Genomic DNA, 18,659 nt, shown 5'->3' with positions numbered 1-18,659 from the left:
AAAGGGGGGAGGGGAAAATCCAACCCCCCCCCCCCAAATTTTTTTACATCCTTAGTCTACAAGTAGGACTATGGCTGGTTTGTAGCCTAATAGGAGAAAGCATCTGTATTTTTTACAGTATTGAAAATCATACCTTCAGGATTTTTAAATACCCTGGTATACTGTAATACCTTGATACCACCCAAGCCTAATGTATATGTATGTTTTCTTTCTGACTGCCATCAGTGATCAGAGAAATCACAGATGGTAATTCTCACACTAATCAATAAATGATCATTCGCTCCTTGTGAAAGAGTACTTTAAACAATTCTTTGCTTTGATCAAGCAGCATATACGTTGCTAATTTGGATAAAAAATACCAGATATTACGGGCCTCCAGGTGGCATCGCCAGTTCGAATCCCTGTGTTACCACCGGCTTGGTCGGGCGTCCCTACAAACACAATTGTCCGTGTCTGCGGGTGGAAAGCCGGATGTGGGTATGTGTCCTGGTCGCTGCACTAGTGCTTCCTATGGTTGATGGAGGGCGCCTGATTGGGGGGGGGGGGTAGCATGAGGCTCCAACGTGCTACGTCCCCCTGGCGAAACTCCTCTGTCAGGTGAAAAGAAGCGGCTGGTGACTCGACATGTATCAGAGGAGGCAAGTGGTAGTCTGCAGCCCTCCCTGGATCTGCAGAGAGGTTGGAGCAGTGACCGGGATGGCTGGGAAGAGTGGGGTAATTGACCGGATACAACTGGGGAGAAAAGGGGGAGGCAAAAAAAACAGATATTTACTGGGCATCTGGTTGACTTTACCAACTGGAGAAATCATTTGAAAATCAGACTGTCTGATCAAAAACTAATGTCTCATAAATGTGTAGTGTTTACCTGCAGAGCAGTGAATACAAATTCATATTCCTTCCAGAAGGATGCTTAGATTCGCTTACATTCATCGTATATGTACATTGAACATAAGTGAACATACCCTGAGAAGAACCTCCGAGACTTCTTACTTTCTTTCTTTCTTTCTTTCTTTCTCAAACAGATGTATACACAAATGTGGAGGGTTGACAGAGAGTAATTGTTTGAACTACCTGCCTGTCTGAATCATGTCCATAAGACGGCTGACACTGGAGGTTTCTGCATACTCACTGCTGATCTTGCCAATCTATTATTCAGCATGTTTACTGGCCCTTAACACCGTCCTTATACTACCTCCCACACCCTTAAATCAATATATGATTAGCAGCCATTATCTCATCATGCATATTTATATTGGAAGAGGGAGTGCATATTACAGGGATGGAGAAAAATGGTGTTATGCTCCTCCATGTTTACTTAATGTTTGCTTAGGATTGAGTCCAACTAGATAATTGGTTTTCAAGAACTAAAACTTTCTGTTCTTCGTCTGTTCTCTATGCATATTTGTGTTTGCGGGCTCTTGCATAGGTGTGCCCCAGCCTAGGATAGAGTGGTATAAAGATGCAGTCCCTCTCTCCAAACTGGCCAACTCTCGCTACAAGGTCACCGCGGCAACAGGGCTGACGATACGGAGGGTGCAGCCAGGAGACGGCGGAATATTCCAGTGTTTCGCTCGCAGCGTTGCAGGAGAGGCCCAGACACATACACATGTTCTCGTCTCCGGTGAGTCCCCCACCCCCCACCCCACCCCACCCCACACACACACACACACACTGTTCTGCACCTGCAAAACTAGGCATCCCAACTATGCTAACTATAGCATCATGGCTTGAATTCTTTAGTCTGTGCCTTTTGTTTTCTCTCTACTCCCCTTTTTCTGTTTTCTTTGTCTGTGTCAGTGTATGTGGTTCAGTTAATAATACATTTGTCCCATTGTTGTTCTCCTCACCTCCTCCTTTCTGACCTCCATTCTCCTCTGTACATCTAAGCTGTTAAGTGAGCGTGGGATCATAATTGAAAGGCAAGATTCCCAAAGGTGTCTCCATACCACCATTCTGCAAGCAAACACACACACACACACACACGAACACACACACACACACAAAACTAAAGACTAAAGCATACATTGATCAGAGAGAGAGGCTGTTGAGTGCAACTCCTTTTTCCTGTTCATTGTCATTTCTCTCTTCCTACTTCCCACGGAAACAGACTCCTCCTCCCTCTGCTTTCAACAGCCATCTTTCTGTTCAGCAACTGTTCTGTCTTTCTGTCTCTTAGGTGTGGCTCCCACCTTTACTCTCGCACCCACCTATCAGACGGTAACCGATGGCAACAAGGCGTTATTTAATTGTCAAACCGCTGGGGCCCCCAAGCCAGCTATCACCTGGAGGAAAGGTAACACAAGCGCGCACACACACACACACACTAACCCACTCTCACATACATGTATACACACAGTATATACTGTGTATTATATATATATATATATATATATATATATATATATTATAAAATGTATTATGTCCTACATTACACACTAAACTCAAAATGCCCCTTTCCACAATCATATACCTTTTGTTGTTTTCTTAATGGAAAAATCTAAAGATAATAATTGTTTGTGTGTGTGTGTGTGTGTGTGTGTGTGTGTGTGGGTTGTGTGTGTGCCTCCCTGACATCTGTTCATGTATAAAGTCCTCATCAAAGATGGAGCATCTCATGATGTTTGGCTCACTTTGTGTGTTTGTTAGGGTCACAGATCTTGGCAAGTGGATCTATCCAGACCCCCAGGTTCACACTGTTGGAGTCAGGGGGCCTGCGTATTCAACCAGTCCACCTCCAGGATTCTGGGGAATACACATGCATCGCCTCCAACTCAGAGGGAAACATCAATACAACTGCTGCACTTACCGTGCTGAGTAAGTCACCCACGCACACATACACACACACACACACACACACACACACACACACACACACACACACACACACACACACACATATATGAATGAACTAACACTGATAAGCAAACAGCTTTTCAATATCAATTTTGTTAAATAGACCAATCAAACAGATACAGAACACTAATTAATCAGCTGTCCAATCACATTAGCTCAGAGCTGTGAATAGCAACATGATTGGTTGTTGAGGCACCGGACTGGTCAGGTAGTGCAGTAATTATCTGATTGGCCAGGTGAGGATGATTGATAAGCCAGTAGGGTTATTGATCGCCTGATTTTGTGTATCCTGGGTACTTCAGATTCAATTTGGTCAAATTAGGTTATCAGTGGTCTGGCAGTACCCGGCCCTCCGTTAGGCTCTGTGGTTTAAACTGCGATGCCTTCTATTGAAAAAGATTGCTCTTACAAAGCTGGTCACGGCCCGAGCACACCACAGCCCAAACAAGGAACTTGCCCTGTGGTCACTGCATTGCGTCAAATTATTTTTTCACTTTTCCTTTGTTTTACATTCTAAATAAGAGGCAATAACTAATATCTGGACCAGACTACACACTTGTACTGCAGTACATTCCATGCTGAATTTAGTAATATAAAATGTGTAGGCAAGCACAAGAATGTCAAGCGTTTGAATATACGTATTGTATATATGTATACCAAGTTATGTATATGTATACCAAGTTAAGCTGTTTGTAGGTGGAGCTATCAAAATATCGCACCCATCTACCCATTTATCCTCACTCTCTCTCCCTGTTCGTTATTGTGCAGGTCGCACTGCCATCTCCGTTCCTCCATCAGACCAGCGTGTCATCAAAGGAACCACTGCTGTTCTGGACTGTAATGCTACACATGACCCTAGAATCAATGTCAGGTACCTTTGTGCTTTTATTTTTGTGTACTTATGCATGTGCGTGTGTGTGTGTGTGTGTGTGTGTGTGTGTGTGTGTGCGTGCATGCAAGTAATAAATCTTGTAGTTTCGGACCCTTTTTAGAGTCTACCCTCCAAATCTTAATGTCTACCGTCTAGGGATGTGCAGTGATGTCTCTGTGTGTTTGCACTAATTGTGTATACACTCCTTCTGTCTAGTTTCCAGTGGGATCGCAGTGGTGTGCTGGTCTTCCCTTCTAGTGGGGGACGTATCTCCATGCGACAAGGTTCCCTGACCATTGGTCAAACGTGGTCAGGTGACATTGGGGATTACACCTGCACCGTGACATCACAGGCTGGCAATGACTCACGCTCTGCACGCCTGGAAGTAATGTAAGTTTGAGGATTTGTGCAAGTAGTTTTGAAGATTAATGGCACCCAGTTCGAAACATCAGGCCACTAGAAATGTATTTTCTTATGGAACCCCATGGAACACGTCACACATTACCAAATAAATACATATAAATTACAGACAAAATTGTTTATTTACAAGCCATATACACAGCAATTATATATCTCAAGTATTACACAAGTGTCATGTAAGCCTGTGGGAACAGATTCAGTCTAGCCATAGCCAGCAGTGTGGCTTACACAAGAAGCCAGTAGGACTGTAAGAGAAAGTCTTGCTTCCTGTGGCAGAAATGAGAAAAACATTCAAATATTCAGAATATAATTTAGGCGAATGAGCAGATAAGTGAAATGGGGTTGAGCAAAAACAAACACAAAAACAAAAATATAGCCGCAAGTGGCAATTTACAGAGTCAAACCTTCCTGGCCTCAATGGAAAGAATCGTCCAAAATTAAAGCCGCGAGCAAAGTCACTTCAGCTAGTTTGATTCTGTTTAAAGAAGGAGCGAGACCAATCACATACTTGTTTCATCATTACAATGTATGCAGGAAAGAAATTCCAAATTCAGCAAAGATGTCCATATAGTAAATAACATCTTATCTTGTCTACCATATAGACTTAGACTACTTTTATTGTCATTGCCTCATATGCATGTCTCATACATACAAGGGAACGAAATTATGTTTCAGAAGGACCACAGTGACACATAAAAACAAAGAACACACAATAAATGTTAAAAACAAAAAGTGCATTAAAAGCAAAAATTACTCCACAGACCTAAACATCACAAGCATACCTGACACAGACAGCGAGAAAGACGGTCAAAAAGTCATTTTGTGGAAGGTCTGAGTGTTCAGGCTGTTGAGGAACCTCACAGCCCGAGGAGTGAAACTTTTGCGTAGTCTGGTGGAGGCAGCACAGATGCTCTGGTACCTCCTGCCAGAGGGTAGGAGGGTGAAGTGCATGTGGGAAGGGTGGGTGGGGTCCATCACGATGCTGAGAGCGTTCCGGGTGCACTGTGCATCAAAGATGGCCTGGATGGTTGGGGGAGCAGTTCCTATGATCTCTCCAGCTGTTTTCACTATCCGCTGTAGGGATTTGCGGTCGGAGGCCTGGCATTTCCCATGCCAGACAGTGATACAGCTGGTCAGAATGCTCTCTATGGTGCCTCTGTAGAATGTAATGAGGATGGGTGGGGGTAGACTCGCCTTCTTCAGACACTGCAGGAAGTGAAGATGCTGCTGGGTCTTCTTGGAGAGCACAATGACATGTGAGGACCAGGAGAGGTCCTCTGTGATGTGAACTCCCAGGAACTTAACACAGCTGACTCTCTCCATGTCCATACCATTGATGGTCAGAGGGGTATGGTGGGCGCTGGTCTTTCTAAAGTCCATAATGACCACCTTAGTTTTTCCTATGTTCAGGAAGAGGTTGTTGTTTTTGCACCTCGTCACCACTTGATCCACCTCCGCTCTGTATGATGATATAGTAAATACATTGGGAGCTCATTAATGAAAAAAATATATAATTCCGTGCTGTTTATTAATATTGTTTATAATATTATATTTATTATATTTATTATATTGGCCCTGTTTCAGTTACAAATGATCCAAGTTGCATGTTATGTTTGATTTGGTGCTATGCTGAAGATGAATAAGTGGTTTATTCTCACAATTTGTTGTTTTTTTTTAAAAGGCATACACTTGAAGACTGCAAGTATAGCTGATTGATTACTGAGTCAATGAATGATCTTCAGAGGAGCACTTTCAATAGACACGGGCATTAACTGAAATATGAGCTTGTGACAACCAAGTGACAAATGAGCATATAATAGAATGCAAACTACTGTCTGGCCCACATCTGCTATTTTGCATATTACATCGCACCCATTTGGGTTAAAGATGTGCCCAAGCACTTGATAAGAAATTTAGCTAGTTATGTAGTGATTTTGCATCTATTATGTAGCTCATACAACGAGCTGTCCAATTTTATCACAGTAATGCATTAGGCGAAAAACTCCAGAATGCTTAAATTTTTATACAGGTGCATCTCACAAAATTAGAATACTGCAGAAAAGTTCATTATTTTCTGTAATTTAATTCAAAAAGTGAAACTTTGATATAGTCTAGATTCATTACACGTAAAGTGAAATATGTCAAGCCTTTTTTGTTTTAATCTTGATGATTACGGCTTACAGCTCATGAAAATCAAAAATCCAGTATCTCAAAATATTAGAATATTACATAAGACCAATCAAAAAAAGGATTTATAACACAGAAATGTCGACCTTCTGAAAAGTATGTTCATTTATGCACTCAATACTTGGTCGGGGCTCCTTTTGCTCGAATTACTGCATCAATGCCGTATGGCATGGAGGCAATCAGCCTGTGGCACTGCTGAGGTGTTATGGAAGCCCAGGTTGCTTTGATAGCGACCTTCAACTCGTCTGCATTGTTTGGTCTGGTGTCTCTCCTCTTCCTCTTGACAATACCCCATAAGCCACAGAAGGTCATTGCTGAAAGGGCTGGCTGTTTGCAGAGTGCTGTATCAAAGCATATCCATGGAAAGTTGACTGGAAGGGAAAAGTGTGGTAGGAAAAGGTGCACAAGCAACAGGGATGACCGCAGCATTGAGAGAATTGTCAAGCAAGGCCAAATCAAGAACTCCGGCGAGCTTCACAAGGAGTGGACTGAGGCTGGAGTCAGTGCATCAAGAGCCACCACGCACAGACATGCCCAGGAACTGGGCTACAAGTGTCGCATTCATAGTGTCAAGCCACTCTTGAACCAGAGACAATGTCAGAAGCGTCTTACCTGGGCTAAGGAGAAAAAGAACTGGACTGTTGGTCAGTGGTCCAAAGTCCTCTTTTCAGATGAAAGTAAATGTTGCATTTCATTTGGAAATCAAGGTCCCAGAGTCTGGAGGAAGAGTGGAGACGCACAGAATCCAAGTTGCTTGAAGTCCAGTGTGAAGTTTCCACAGTCAGTGATGATTTGGGGTGCCATGTCATCTGCTGGTGTTGGTCCACTGTGTTTAATCAAGCCCAGAGTCAACGCTGCCATCTACCAGGAGATTTTAGAGCACTTCATGCTTCCGTCTGCTGACAATTTTGAGATACTGGATTTTTTATTTTCATGAGCTGTAAGCCGTGATCATCAAGATTAAAACAAAAAAGGCTTGACATATTTCACTTTGTGTAATGAATCTAGACTATATGAACGTTTCACTTTTTGAATGAAATTACAGAAAATAATGAACTTTTCCACAATATTCTAATTTTTTGAGATGCACCTGTATGCGAGACTCTATAGCCCCGGCCCTTCTGTCTCAAGAGGTGATAGTGAGTCACTGTAGCGTCCAGTCTGCCCTTTTGTCAGTTCAAACTTAAAAAATTCCCAACAATTTAACTGTTGGGTATAAAATTCTGAAAAAATCTCACATCAAACTGCTTTTTTCGGACATATCCTCAAAGATCTTGGTGAAATTTGTTAAAAAATTGGATGAAATAATAAATGTTGTACTTACCGTACAATTTACGTAAGATACTGAATATCACTGCGGACTCACCATTTGACACATTTGAACACCATTTCAAATGTGGTATCTAGTATCTAAAGAATGTCTGTCAATTTTGGTAGCATTTGAATGAAGACTTGTGGAGGTATAGATGTTTGCATATTTTGAAAAATACAGTGACGGATTTCTGAATTGACCACAGTTTGCAGTGAGGCAAACTTTTGTCATGCATGTGCTGAAATAAATTCAGCTCACTAGGACATACGGGTGATTTCTATTTCCTTTTTTTTTTTCCCCCAAGTTTGGAATGTGAAATGTCTAGAATTTTAGATTTGTTGTAATAAGCCAAGCCTTCTTTAATAATTACCAGATTTTATGCATCGGCTGAGTCATGACCCTAGATGACCCATGACCCTAGATCATGCAACAAAATTCCGTACAAATCCATGCAGCCGATTACGAAATATAAACTTCTCACATTTGTGCCGCCCCCTAAGAGTGACGCTTCACCAGGTGTGCACAATGAACAGACCTCAACATATATGTAAAGTTTTGTGTCGATTCAATAAAAAAATTAACGAGTTATGGCCAATTTCATTTCATGCTAAACCCCGCTCTTTGCAAAGCTTTTTGATCGATGGCGGCCATGTTTTTGGACCAGTCTTGCTCATTTATTGTAGAATTGTGTCTTTCAGTCCCCCAAGGCTGTATACTAAATTTGGTGTTGATGCAATTAAAACCCAAATAAGTAAATGTCATAGTACTGTTTTTCAGTTTATGTAAATTAACAAAAAAAATCCATTATTGTGGACTTTTTTTCTAGAGCACATTCAGCTGGATATGCGTGTTAAATTTAAAGTCCGTCAGACTCAGTGTGGGTGTCCCGGCCTTTCAAAAAAATTTTTTGGAATGTAGCGCCACCATCTGGCCGATTGCAATCAAGTTTCTTGTGATGCATTTGGACGTCATTTTCAGTTATTGGGCCAAGTTTTATGTCTCTGCTCATTCCAGCTCACGGCAATTTGAGTCGAGGCGGCAGACAACAAATAATAAACTGGGTGGACAACAGTAGGCTTCTACCCCCTTAGGGGTATGAACACTAAGGAATGAGTTAGTCAGTTAAGGAAATAACTGTTTTCGATAATAGCTATATTAAGGGTGATTGGCTCTCAAGTGAAGAAGCAAATAGTTGTCCTGGTGAATGACACCACTATAGTGGTTAGCACGCGTTAGCAGATAGATAGATAGCGGTGTTAGCGTCAGACTCTATCTACCGTCCTGATCACCAGGTTCATCTTCTATGCATTGGAAGACACCCCTGTGTTATTTCAAACCGAAGCGATTCATCCTAATTGGCCTTGTGGGGAGGTTGTGCGATCTAATATGTGTGCATATGTGCTGAATGGAGCGTGTGTCTTACCGCCCTTGCATCCAATCCAGGCGCATTAGCGAGTATAGCACAAGCACGTATTTAAAGTCCGGCACACCTATTTAAAGCGTATAACACATGGATAAACACACACATGCACAGGCTTATTACCGCTAGCACACAAGAATTGTATCATGCAGCGGACATTATTTATTAATAGGCAATAATATATTTATAAAACCAACTTATATATTAATAATGTCACTGAGTAGGAGGTAGTCAGAACATGATTCCGCTCCCTGAATTATAGAGCACTGGGAGGTTACACATGTCAAGCTTACTGGGAGTGAGGGAGTGGGTGTCTGTTTGTGTCTGTGCATAGTCATGTGGGGAATGAACAACATTTTATATTGGTAATGTGTGTGTGTTAGAACTTGTGTGTCTCGTGTCTGTGTGTGACTGACACTCTTTTTGGTTCAATATCAACGGGTCATAGAGGCTAACAGACGCTTACGGCTGAGGAGGCAGACTAATTACCAGCAGGTTATTGGTTCAACTCCCACAAGACTGAACCATGTGTTAACTGTGCGTGTGTGTGTATGTGGAAATGTATGTGATTTGCGTGTGAACGACTTAGATTTAGTCACTTGAGCATTTGCTAAGCTCATGCAGTAATTACAATGTGATCACGTCAAGTCAGAAAAGAAACTAGATTTTACTTTTTCCTTCCTCGTACTTCTCTTCTCGTCTTCCTCCCTTCCTTCCTTCCTTCCTCTCTTCTTTATTTCCCTCATTCCTTTTCCTTCCTCCCTGCCCCCTTGCATTCTTCACCTCCTTCCTTTTTAATCCAGTATCTCCTTTCTGCTGCTCTTCTCTCTCAAGCTTCGTCTCATTGTCATCACCCGTTTCTTTCTCTCTCTTCTCTTTCTTTCTCTCTGAGAAAAAGTGATAGATGGATAGATAAATAGATGGATAGATAGACAGTGTTGTGTCATTGTCATCCATCTTTCTTTCTCTCTGGGAGAAAGCTTCACTTGCTAAGATAAAAAAAGCCCACATAAACAAGACAGAGCACAGGAACAAACACACACACACACACACACACACACACACACACACACACACACACACACACACACACACAGGTTGTTAGATCAAGTCGTCAGCTGTTGAGGCTGATGGAGGCCTGCGGCCAGTTGGAGCTGGACTGCTGGGACTTGTTACTCACACAGACTTACGCGTACCTACTAGAAATAATTGATAAGCAGATAAGGAATGCAGCTGTTGATAAGATGAGGAACTGTCTGCTTACGTCATGTTTTTGAACAGAAAATGTTCACAGCATGCTTTTATATTGGTAGTGTGTGTGTGTGTGTGTGTGTGCCTTTGTGTTCATGTGTGTGTGTCTGTACGTCACGTTTTTGAACTGAACATTTTCGCACATGCTCATGCCTGTGGACTGAACCATAGCCCTCACATGGTGCATACACTGTGCTATGTAGTCCTTTCTTTCACGTCTTCCACCCCACCTGCTCTTTCTAAGCATAATTAAATGTATGGAAAACCAGATATGTAAAAATAACCAAATGTCTATAAACTAGATGGATAGAGAGTGAGAGAGAGAGAGATGTAGAAATATATGTCTGTTATGAAATGGCTGATGTTCAATCACCTGCACTGTATAGTCAGATGTCTGGAAACATGTCATTGTCAAGGAGATGTTAATAGTATACTTTATAAGCATATGTCCAATCATTTGGACCATTGAGGCAAACTTATCGAATAAATAAAACCAATCAAAAAATGTCATCTAAATTCCACTTGGGATGTTTTTTTTTTTGGGGTGGGGGGGGTGGGGGAACTGCCTTTCTGATCTTTGTTGTTGTGTTTGTGTTGTGCTCAGTGAGCTGCCCCACTCTCCTCGCTCCCTGACGGCTCGTCTCAATGACACTGACTCGCGCTCCATCCACCTGTCCTGGCTCCGCCCCTTTGACGGCAACTCCCCTCTTCTGCACTACCTGCTGGAGCTCTCTGAGAACAGTACGTATGTGTGTGTGTGTGTGCGTGTGTGTGTGTGTGTGTGTGTGTGTGGAAAAGCCCTCTCCCTGGGTATGTGTTACAGTCCCTGAGCAGCAAACAGCTGTCCATTTACCGTCCTCCAGACACTGACATACACTCATTTACAACACACAGGCATATGGGGAATAGTAATGGCAGTGGATGTGTATCAGGTTGCCTTACACCATCACTCCTACACTGCATCCGTCAATCACTGTTCATCTCTTTAGCTGTCTCTCCCTCTCTCTGTCTGTGTTTGTGCATCATTCCTTTGTCTTTGCCTCTCAATTCCTTTGTCTGTGTCTGTCTCACCTCTCTTTTCTGTCCCCCACCTCACACCCCTCTGTCTCCCTTCGCTCTTTCCCTCTCAATTGCTCCAAATTCAAGCCACAGATGTTTTAACAGCAGGCCAGCTTGTTGTCGGGTGACAAATGGAAGGAGAGGGGGGAAACAGGAGGAACAAGGCAAAGAATGACAGGCAGAGCAAATTGGAGGGAGGACGGCGGTAGTTTTAGTTCTCTGATTCATAGCGAGAAAAGATGAGAGGGTGGCGAGGGCTGGACAAAGGAACCTTAAATTCAAAGACAGGTGATTGACACATCACCGAGCGGGACCCTCTGCACAAGAGTAACATGTTGATGCAGTATCCTTTTCTTTTTTTTTTAAGTTCGTCAACATTTGGGGGAGACATTGCAACACGTTAAATACACTGCTGATTTGTTTTCTCAGCTGATACCACCTCACCAGATTGTCTCTGGCTTTTGTGAAAATACTCCATGATGCAAGGATGAAGACAATGAGAGAGTGAGAGACAGTGGGAGTGGGCAGTGGGCAGTGTGGAGAGAGAGAGAGAGAGAGAAATGAGGGGGCAGAGAGGCGAGATGATCATTTATATGGAGGAGAGTGAATACAAGTGTGATTGATTGGAGTGAGGACTTAGTTCAGACGGTGAGGAATGGGCTAGATGACCTCACCCTCTGATTACTCTGTGTGTGTGTGTGTGTGTGTGTGTGTGTGTGTGTGTGTGTGTGTGTGTGTGTGTGTGTGTGTGTGTGTGAATGGTTAGAGTAAGTGTTCGGGAGTGTGTTATAGGTACGATGAGCCAAGATAGATGCAAAATCCCATCATGTCTGACAGTGGCTTCAGTACATTTGCTGGACTATGACTATGCACACACACACACACACACACACACACACACACACACACACACACACACACACACACACACACACACACACACACACATGTTCATTCTCATTCACAAATCTTCACACTTTCCTTCCTCCTCTTTTTCTTCTGTCCTGCTTTCCCTCTTGTTTTTTTTTCTTTTTCTTTCAGCCCTCCTGTTCTTCTTTCCTTCTTGCCCACTATTTGCCCTGCCTCTACAGCACGAGGTCAGTCAGGTTCTAAGCTGTGTTTTCTGTGTCTTAGACTCACCGTGGAAGGTCTACCTATCAGAAGTGGACCCTGGTGTGATGGAAATATCAGTGGGCGGACTAACACCAGCCAGGACCTATCAGTTCAGACTCTGTGCTGTCAATCAAGTGGGCAGGGGCCAGTACAGTGCAGAGACACAAAGGTAAGAATAGGATGTGCCACCAAACCAAACACCTTCATCCACACACACCCCCACACACACACACATGTATACACCTACATACACACACACACACACGTATGCACCTACATACACAGACACACACCCCACACACACACAAACATATACACTTACGAACACACACACACACACACACATGCTCACGCACACCTGTGAGATATGTATGATGACCACATTTCTTTAATATGTTCTTTCAGTGAATTATTACAAGACCTGTGACTCAAGTAGCAGTTGTGCAACAGGTTTTGACAGGATTTATTCTATTTAAAGTTTTCTATATTGTCTTGCAAATGAATTAAAATGTCCCCTTTATACAGTCCAAAGGTATGGGTTTCTGTATGTACCCTCATTCTCGAATCTGTGCATCTTATTCAGTGTTGTGTGTGCGTGTGCGTGCGCGCGTGTGCGCGCGCATGAGAGATTCATGGATAAGATCATGGCACTTTTGTTATGATTGGGGTATTTGAAAACTGTGGGATTCTTTTCTACCAATGTAAAAGCAGAATTGGTTTTGAATCGAGTTTTATTGGGCTGTATTTGCTTCTGCTTGATTACTTTTTTTGTTTCATTTAATAAAAGCATATTGAGAAATAGGGTGGCACAGTGGTTAGCACGGTCGCCTCACAGCAAGAAGGTCCTGGGTTCGAGCCCCGGGGTAGTCCAACCTTGGGAGTTATCCCGGGTCGTCCTCTGTGTGGAGTTTGCATGTTCTCCCCGAGTTTGCGTGGTTTTCCTCTGGGTGCTCCGGTTTCCTCCCACAGTCCAAAGACATGTAGGTCAGATGAATCAACCATCCTAAATTGTCCCTAGGTGTGAATATGTGTGTGTGTGTGTGTGTGTGTGTGTGTGTGTGTGTGTGTGTGTGTGTGTGTGTGTGTGTGTGTGTGTGTGCGTGCGTGTGTGCGTGCGTGCGTGCGTGCGTGCGTGCGTGCGTGCGTGTTCAGCTAAACTGCAGAATTGTAGTCTCGAGACCACATCCCCCTTATGTTGGTCTGCTCTTGGTTTTTGATCCTATTTGACTTGGTCTTGGCCTTGGGTACGAGTATCATATTTCTAAAATTTGTATTTGAGGGAATTAAGTTGACGATAAATAAAACATTCAAATAAAACTTAGTTATTTCAGATAGCATGCCATTAGACCATGTGCTTTCTGTTTATGCTAGTTTATTTTTCCAAAGGGGAAAAAAGTCTCCTCGGGTGTCGTCTCTTTTTGCTGCTGGCGGCTCAGTGGAAGCGTGTGAGGGCCTGCAGCAGTAATGTCACCATCCTTTGCTGTCGCCAATTTTGGATTCTATTACCCTGTAGGAAGTTTTTCAATGGCACAAATAAGTTTTTGGAAGAAGATCTTTTACTGAAACTACTGGAATTAAGTCACATTAGTGTCATAGGGTGAGGAAAGACGATAGGAAATAACGATCACTGATGATCAATCGTTTTGTTTTGCACGTATTGACAAAATGATGTCAATAATGTATCACATAGGCACCAACAGATCAATAAAACTGTCCAAAACCAAATAATTTAATGTTATCCATGACAATTCAAATATGTAGAAAAATAAAAAATGCTTCTTAGTTCTGGTTACTGTGGTGATTACTGCAAATGCTGCTGTCACACATTCACACAATTCAGATTACAGTTGCTGGTTGGTTTTCCCCCGTCCAGCTCTCCTCAGTTGTCTCCATTCCCAACGCTCCTCGTTTTTGTGTCCCTCTCTGCGCCGCATCTCATCACCTCTGCTCTGCTTTTAATCAATTTCTCTTTTATTCATTATTCCTCCTTCCTTTTTGAAATAATTAGCATTTAACATCGTCCCTCCCCTCCCCTCCTCTCTTTCCCATCAGCCGGCTCCTCATCCAAACACTCATGCAGCTGACCAGTGATCAGTTTGAAGTCAGTTTGAACAGATGGATCCATCAGTGGCTTCCTCAACTTCATCCTTATGAATACACACACACACACACTCACACACACACACACATATGCTTTTTCTTACCTGATGGATAGTTGTTGAGGTAAAATACACACATGCAGAGCTGTAGCTGCACAGACGAGTGATATGTTGGGCACGTGGGAGAATAGAAAACCACCGAATTTTAAATGCGAGCAGTGACAAAAGGCAATAATGTGGACAGAGTAAGGGAACAGGCTGAGGAAAGAGAAAAGAAACCTGTAATTTTGATGATGAGAAGTCCTTATTAAAGTTTGAACCTCCAGCTGCCTTGGCACTCTCTCTCTGATTAGGATCGCTCTCTCTCTCTCTTGCCCTCTCTCTCTCTCTCTCTCTCTCTCTCTCTCTCTCTCTCTCTCTCTCTCTCTCTCTCTCTCTCTCTCTCTCTCTCTCTCTCTCTGTCTGTCTGTCTGTCTGTCTCTGTCTGTCTGTCTGTCTGTCTGTCTGTCTGTCTGTCTCTCTCGCTCTCACTCTCTCTCTCTCTGTCTGTCTGTCTGTCTCTCTCTTTGTCTGTCTGTCTGTCTGTCTGTCTGTCTGTCTCTCTCTCTCTCTCTCTCTCTCTCTCTCTCTCTCTCTCTCTCTCTCTCTCTCTCTCTCTCTCTCTCTCTCTCTATCCAAGAAGGCTTACACCCCTGTTTCTGCTATTAGAAAATGTATTTAGATCATCTGGGGAAAGTTTTTGCATGCAGAATTTTACTTTGGGTTTAAAATTGAGCCAGCGTATAAAATATAAACACCAGCTCTTGAACTTCATTGCAGGGCGGGCAGAAATGGCTGTCTATGTGAGCCGGAAGAAACATAATCGAAGCGTGTGCAGAATGTGATGTTGAACTGTTGTTTAGCAGCATGGTCAGGGCCAGAATGAGGGTAGATTTTAATCGTCACAAAGCAGTGAAGGATCTGGACACAGTCACAACCATGTGGCGTTATGAAGGGGTACTGTGTTCATAGAGGATGAGCTGGTTGTTGCCGCAGAGCTCGGATAAAAGGGGTCTCACCTGTTTTTTTTTATGTTTTGACTTGTTGTTGAATGATTATTTTTGGGATTGTTGAAAGATGGATGTTAAGTGTTTGTAATTTGACAGATATTATTTATATTGTTAAAAAGATATCAAATCTGTTTTTTGATCTTTTTTTGTTAAATAAAGACTTGTTTTAAAAATTCAATTCTTTATCCAATAGGAGACTGGAATTGGGGATCAGGGAGGGTGGGGGGGGGTCTCGTCGTGATGATGATCTTGACAGTTGAATGCACACAGAGAAGGCACAAACACATGAAAGCTGAAAGCTGAAAAAAAGATTGGCTCCAAATGTAGCACATTCCTTGAAGCTTTCAATTATACTGTCAGGAAACAATACACACACCCATGCGCACACACACACACACACACACACACACGCGCACACATACACACAGACATTACTCATGCATGACCTACACTCAAACCATTATCATCTTTAAAGAGGCTCCATTAACTGGAGAAGGGGATAATGTGCACAAATGTTTTGAACTCTGGACACCTACAAAATTTAATAAGCGTTTTGTCTTTTCTTTCTCCAATGTCACCGCTGCTGTCTTCTTTTATTTCAACTATAAAGACACACGTTGAGCACATCAAACCTCACACCATAGGCTGTCCACATGTACAATCTCTCTCTCTCTCTCTCTCTCTCTCTCTCTCTCTCTCTATCGCTCTCTTCCTCGCTCTCTCTTTCTCTCTATCGCTCTCTTCCTCGCTCTCTCTCTTTCTCTCTATCTCACTCTTCCTCGCTCTCTCGCTCTCTCTCATTCTCTATCGCTCTCTTCCTCTCTCTCTCTCTCTCTTGCTTTCTCTCTATCTCACTCTCTTCCTCTCTCACCCAACCCTACACACTCACAAATGCAACAGTTTGTAAACAGTGTAAATGATGTGGCAATAAAATGAAAATAAATCTGGCATGAATCCTTAAAGTCAATGTTGATTTTTTGGCAGAGGTAAAACAAATATATGACCCCCCCCCCCTTTATCACAATGGTAAAATTAGAATATGTGCATTGCATATCAGAAGAAAAACACACATCAATCTTAAAGGAAATGTCATTTACATACATTATCTAGCTGTAGTTCTGTGCTGTTGGTAATGTTTGGCCATGAGTCAAGGATGCAACTTGAAATTTTCGAATTCTAAATACAATGACATAGACTCTCAAAAGAGTCTAGCCCCTCTCCAGGAATTTGGTACCAGAACCCATGCTATGTGTGGAGGTGAGCCCAACTACACTGCTCAAAAAAATAAAGGGAACACATAAGCAATGCAATGTAGCTCCAAGTCAATCACACTTTTGAGATATCAACCTGTCCAGTTAGGAAGCAACACTGATTTGTGACTCAATTTCACCTGTTGGTAAATTGTCTAATTTCCACCTGGTGGAAATTAGACAATTTGCAAGACAACCCCTATAACAGGAATGGATTTGCAGGTGGTGGCCACAGACCATTTGCCTGTCCTCATCTTTTCTGGCCGATCTTTGGTTAGTTTTTCATTTTGCTAGTGCCCTCACCACTAGAGGTGGCATGAGGCGGTATCTGCAACCTACAGAAGTTGCTCAGGTAGTGCAGCTCATCCAGGATGGCACATCAATGCGTGCTGTGGCAAGAAGATTTGATGTGTCTCCCAGCACAGTGTCCAGAGCATGGAGGAGGTACCAGGAGACAGGCCAGTACACCAGGAGACGTGGAGGGGGCCGCAGGAGGACAACAACCCCGCAGCAGGACCGCTATCTGGTCCTTTGTGCAAGGGGGAACAGGAGGAGCACTGCCGGAGCCCTACAAAACGACCTTCAACAGGCCACTAATGTGCAGGTCTCTGCTCAAACAGTGAGAAACAGAATGCATGAGGATGGTATGAGGGCCCGACGTCCACAATTGGGGCCTGTGCTCACAGCCCAACACCGTGCAGCCCGATTGACCTTTGCCAGAGAACATCTTGGTTGGCAGATTCGCCATTGGCGCCCTGTGCTCTTCACAGATGAGAGCAGGTTCATACTGAACACGTGACAGACGTGAGAGAGTCTGGAGACGCTGTGGAGAACGTTCTGCTGCCTGCAACATCCTCCAGCATGACCGGTTTGGTGGTGGGTCAGTGATGGTCTGAGGAGGCATATCCTTGGAGGGCCGCACAGACCTCTACGTGCTAGCCAGAGGTACCATGACTGCCATTAGGTACCGGGATGAGATCCTCAGACCCATTGTCAGACCATATGCTGGTGCAGTGGGCCCTGGGTTCCTGCTCATGCATGACAATGCTCGTCCTCATGTGACCAGAGTGTGTCAGCAGTTCCTGTATGTCGAGGGCATTGATGCTATGGACTGGCCTGCACGTTCCCCAGACCTGAATCCAATCGAGCACCTCTGGGACATCATGTCTCGTACCATCCGCCAACGCGATGTCGCACCACAGACTGTCCAGGAGTTGACCGATGCCCTGATCCAGGTCTGGGAGGAGATCCCTCAGGAGACCATCCGTCGTCTCATCAGGAGCATGCCCAGACGTTGTAGGGAGTGCATACAGGCACGTGGAGGCCACACACACTACTGAGCCTCATTTTGAATCGTCTTGAAGAATTTCCACAGAAGTTGGATCAGCCTATGTTCTCATTTTCCACTTTGATTTTGAGTATGATTCTGAATCCAGACCTTGATGGGCTAATGATTTTGATTTCCATTGATCATTCTTAGGTTATTTTGCTCTAAACACATTCCTCTGTCTAATAAATAAAGATTTTCAGCTGAAATATTTCATTCATCGAGGTCTATATTGTGTTTTTAGGTGTTCCCTTTATTTTTTGAGCAGTATATATCTAGTTGCTACCACTCCACCTCCTCCACCAGCTTAGGCTCCTTCCCTGCCAGAGGGGTGACATTCCACATCCTGAGGACCAGTCTGCAATGCCAGAAGTCAGCACGCCCCGGTTCCCACCTTTGCCTGCCGTGTGCGTGAGCTCGGACATCTGTAGGGAGCTCGGAGTCGAGC

At 43.5% G+C, this 18,659-nt stretch overlaps 1 protein-coding gene across 1 annotated transcript in view; it reads left to right on the top strand.

The window, feature by feature from the left end:
- Positions 1-18,659, top strand: part of LOC130112914 (protein sidekick-1-like) — a 329,381-nt gene that overhangs the window by 160,505 nt on the left and 150,217 nt on the right. The window contains exons 10-16 of the mRNA XM_056280437.1: positions 1,427-1,621; positions 2,177-2,293; positions 2,647-2,814; positions 3,622-3,724; positions 3,941-4,114; positions 10,919-11,055; positions 12,508-12,655. Of these exons, the coding sequence (XP_056136412.1) occupies positions 1,427-1,621; positions 2,177-2,293; positions 2,647-2,814; positions 3,622-3,724; positions 3,941-4,114; positions 10,919-11,055; positions 12,508-12,655 (1,042 nt within the window). The remainder of the gene's footprint in view (positions 1-1,426; positions 1,622-2,176; positions 2,294-2,646; positions 2,815-3,621; positions 3,725-3,940; positions 4,115-10,918; positions 11,056-12,507; positions 12,656-18,659) is intronic.

Source organism: Lampris incognitus, chromosome 5, assembly GCF_029633865.1.
Source record: "Lampris incognitus isolate fLamInc1 chromosome 5, fLamInc1.hap2, whole genome shotgun sequence".
Lineage (NCBI taxonomy): Eukaryota > Metazoa > Chordata > Actinopteri > Lampriformes > Lampridae > Lampris > Lampris incognitus.
Note: the sequence above shows the minus strand (reverse complement) of the source record. Positions and strands in the feature narration are given on the sequence as shown.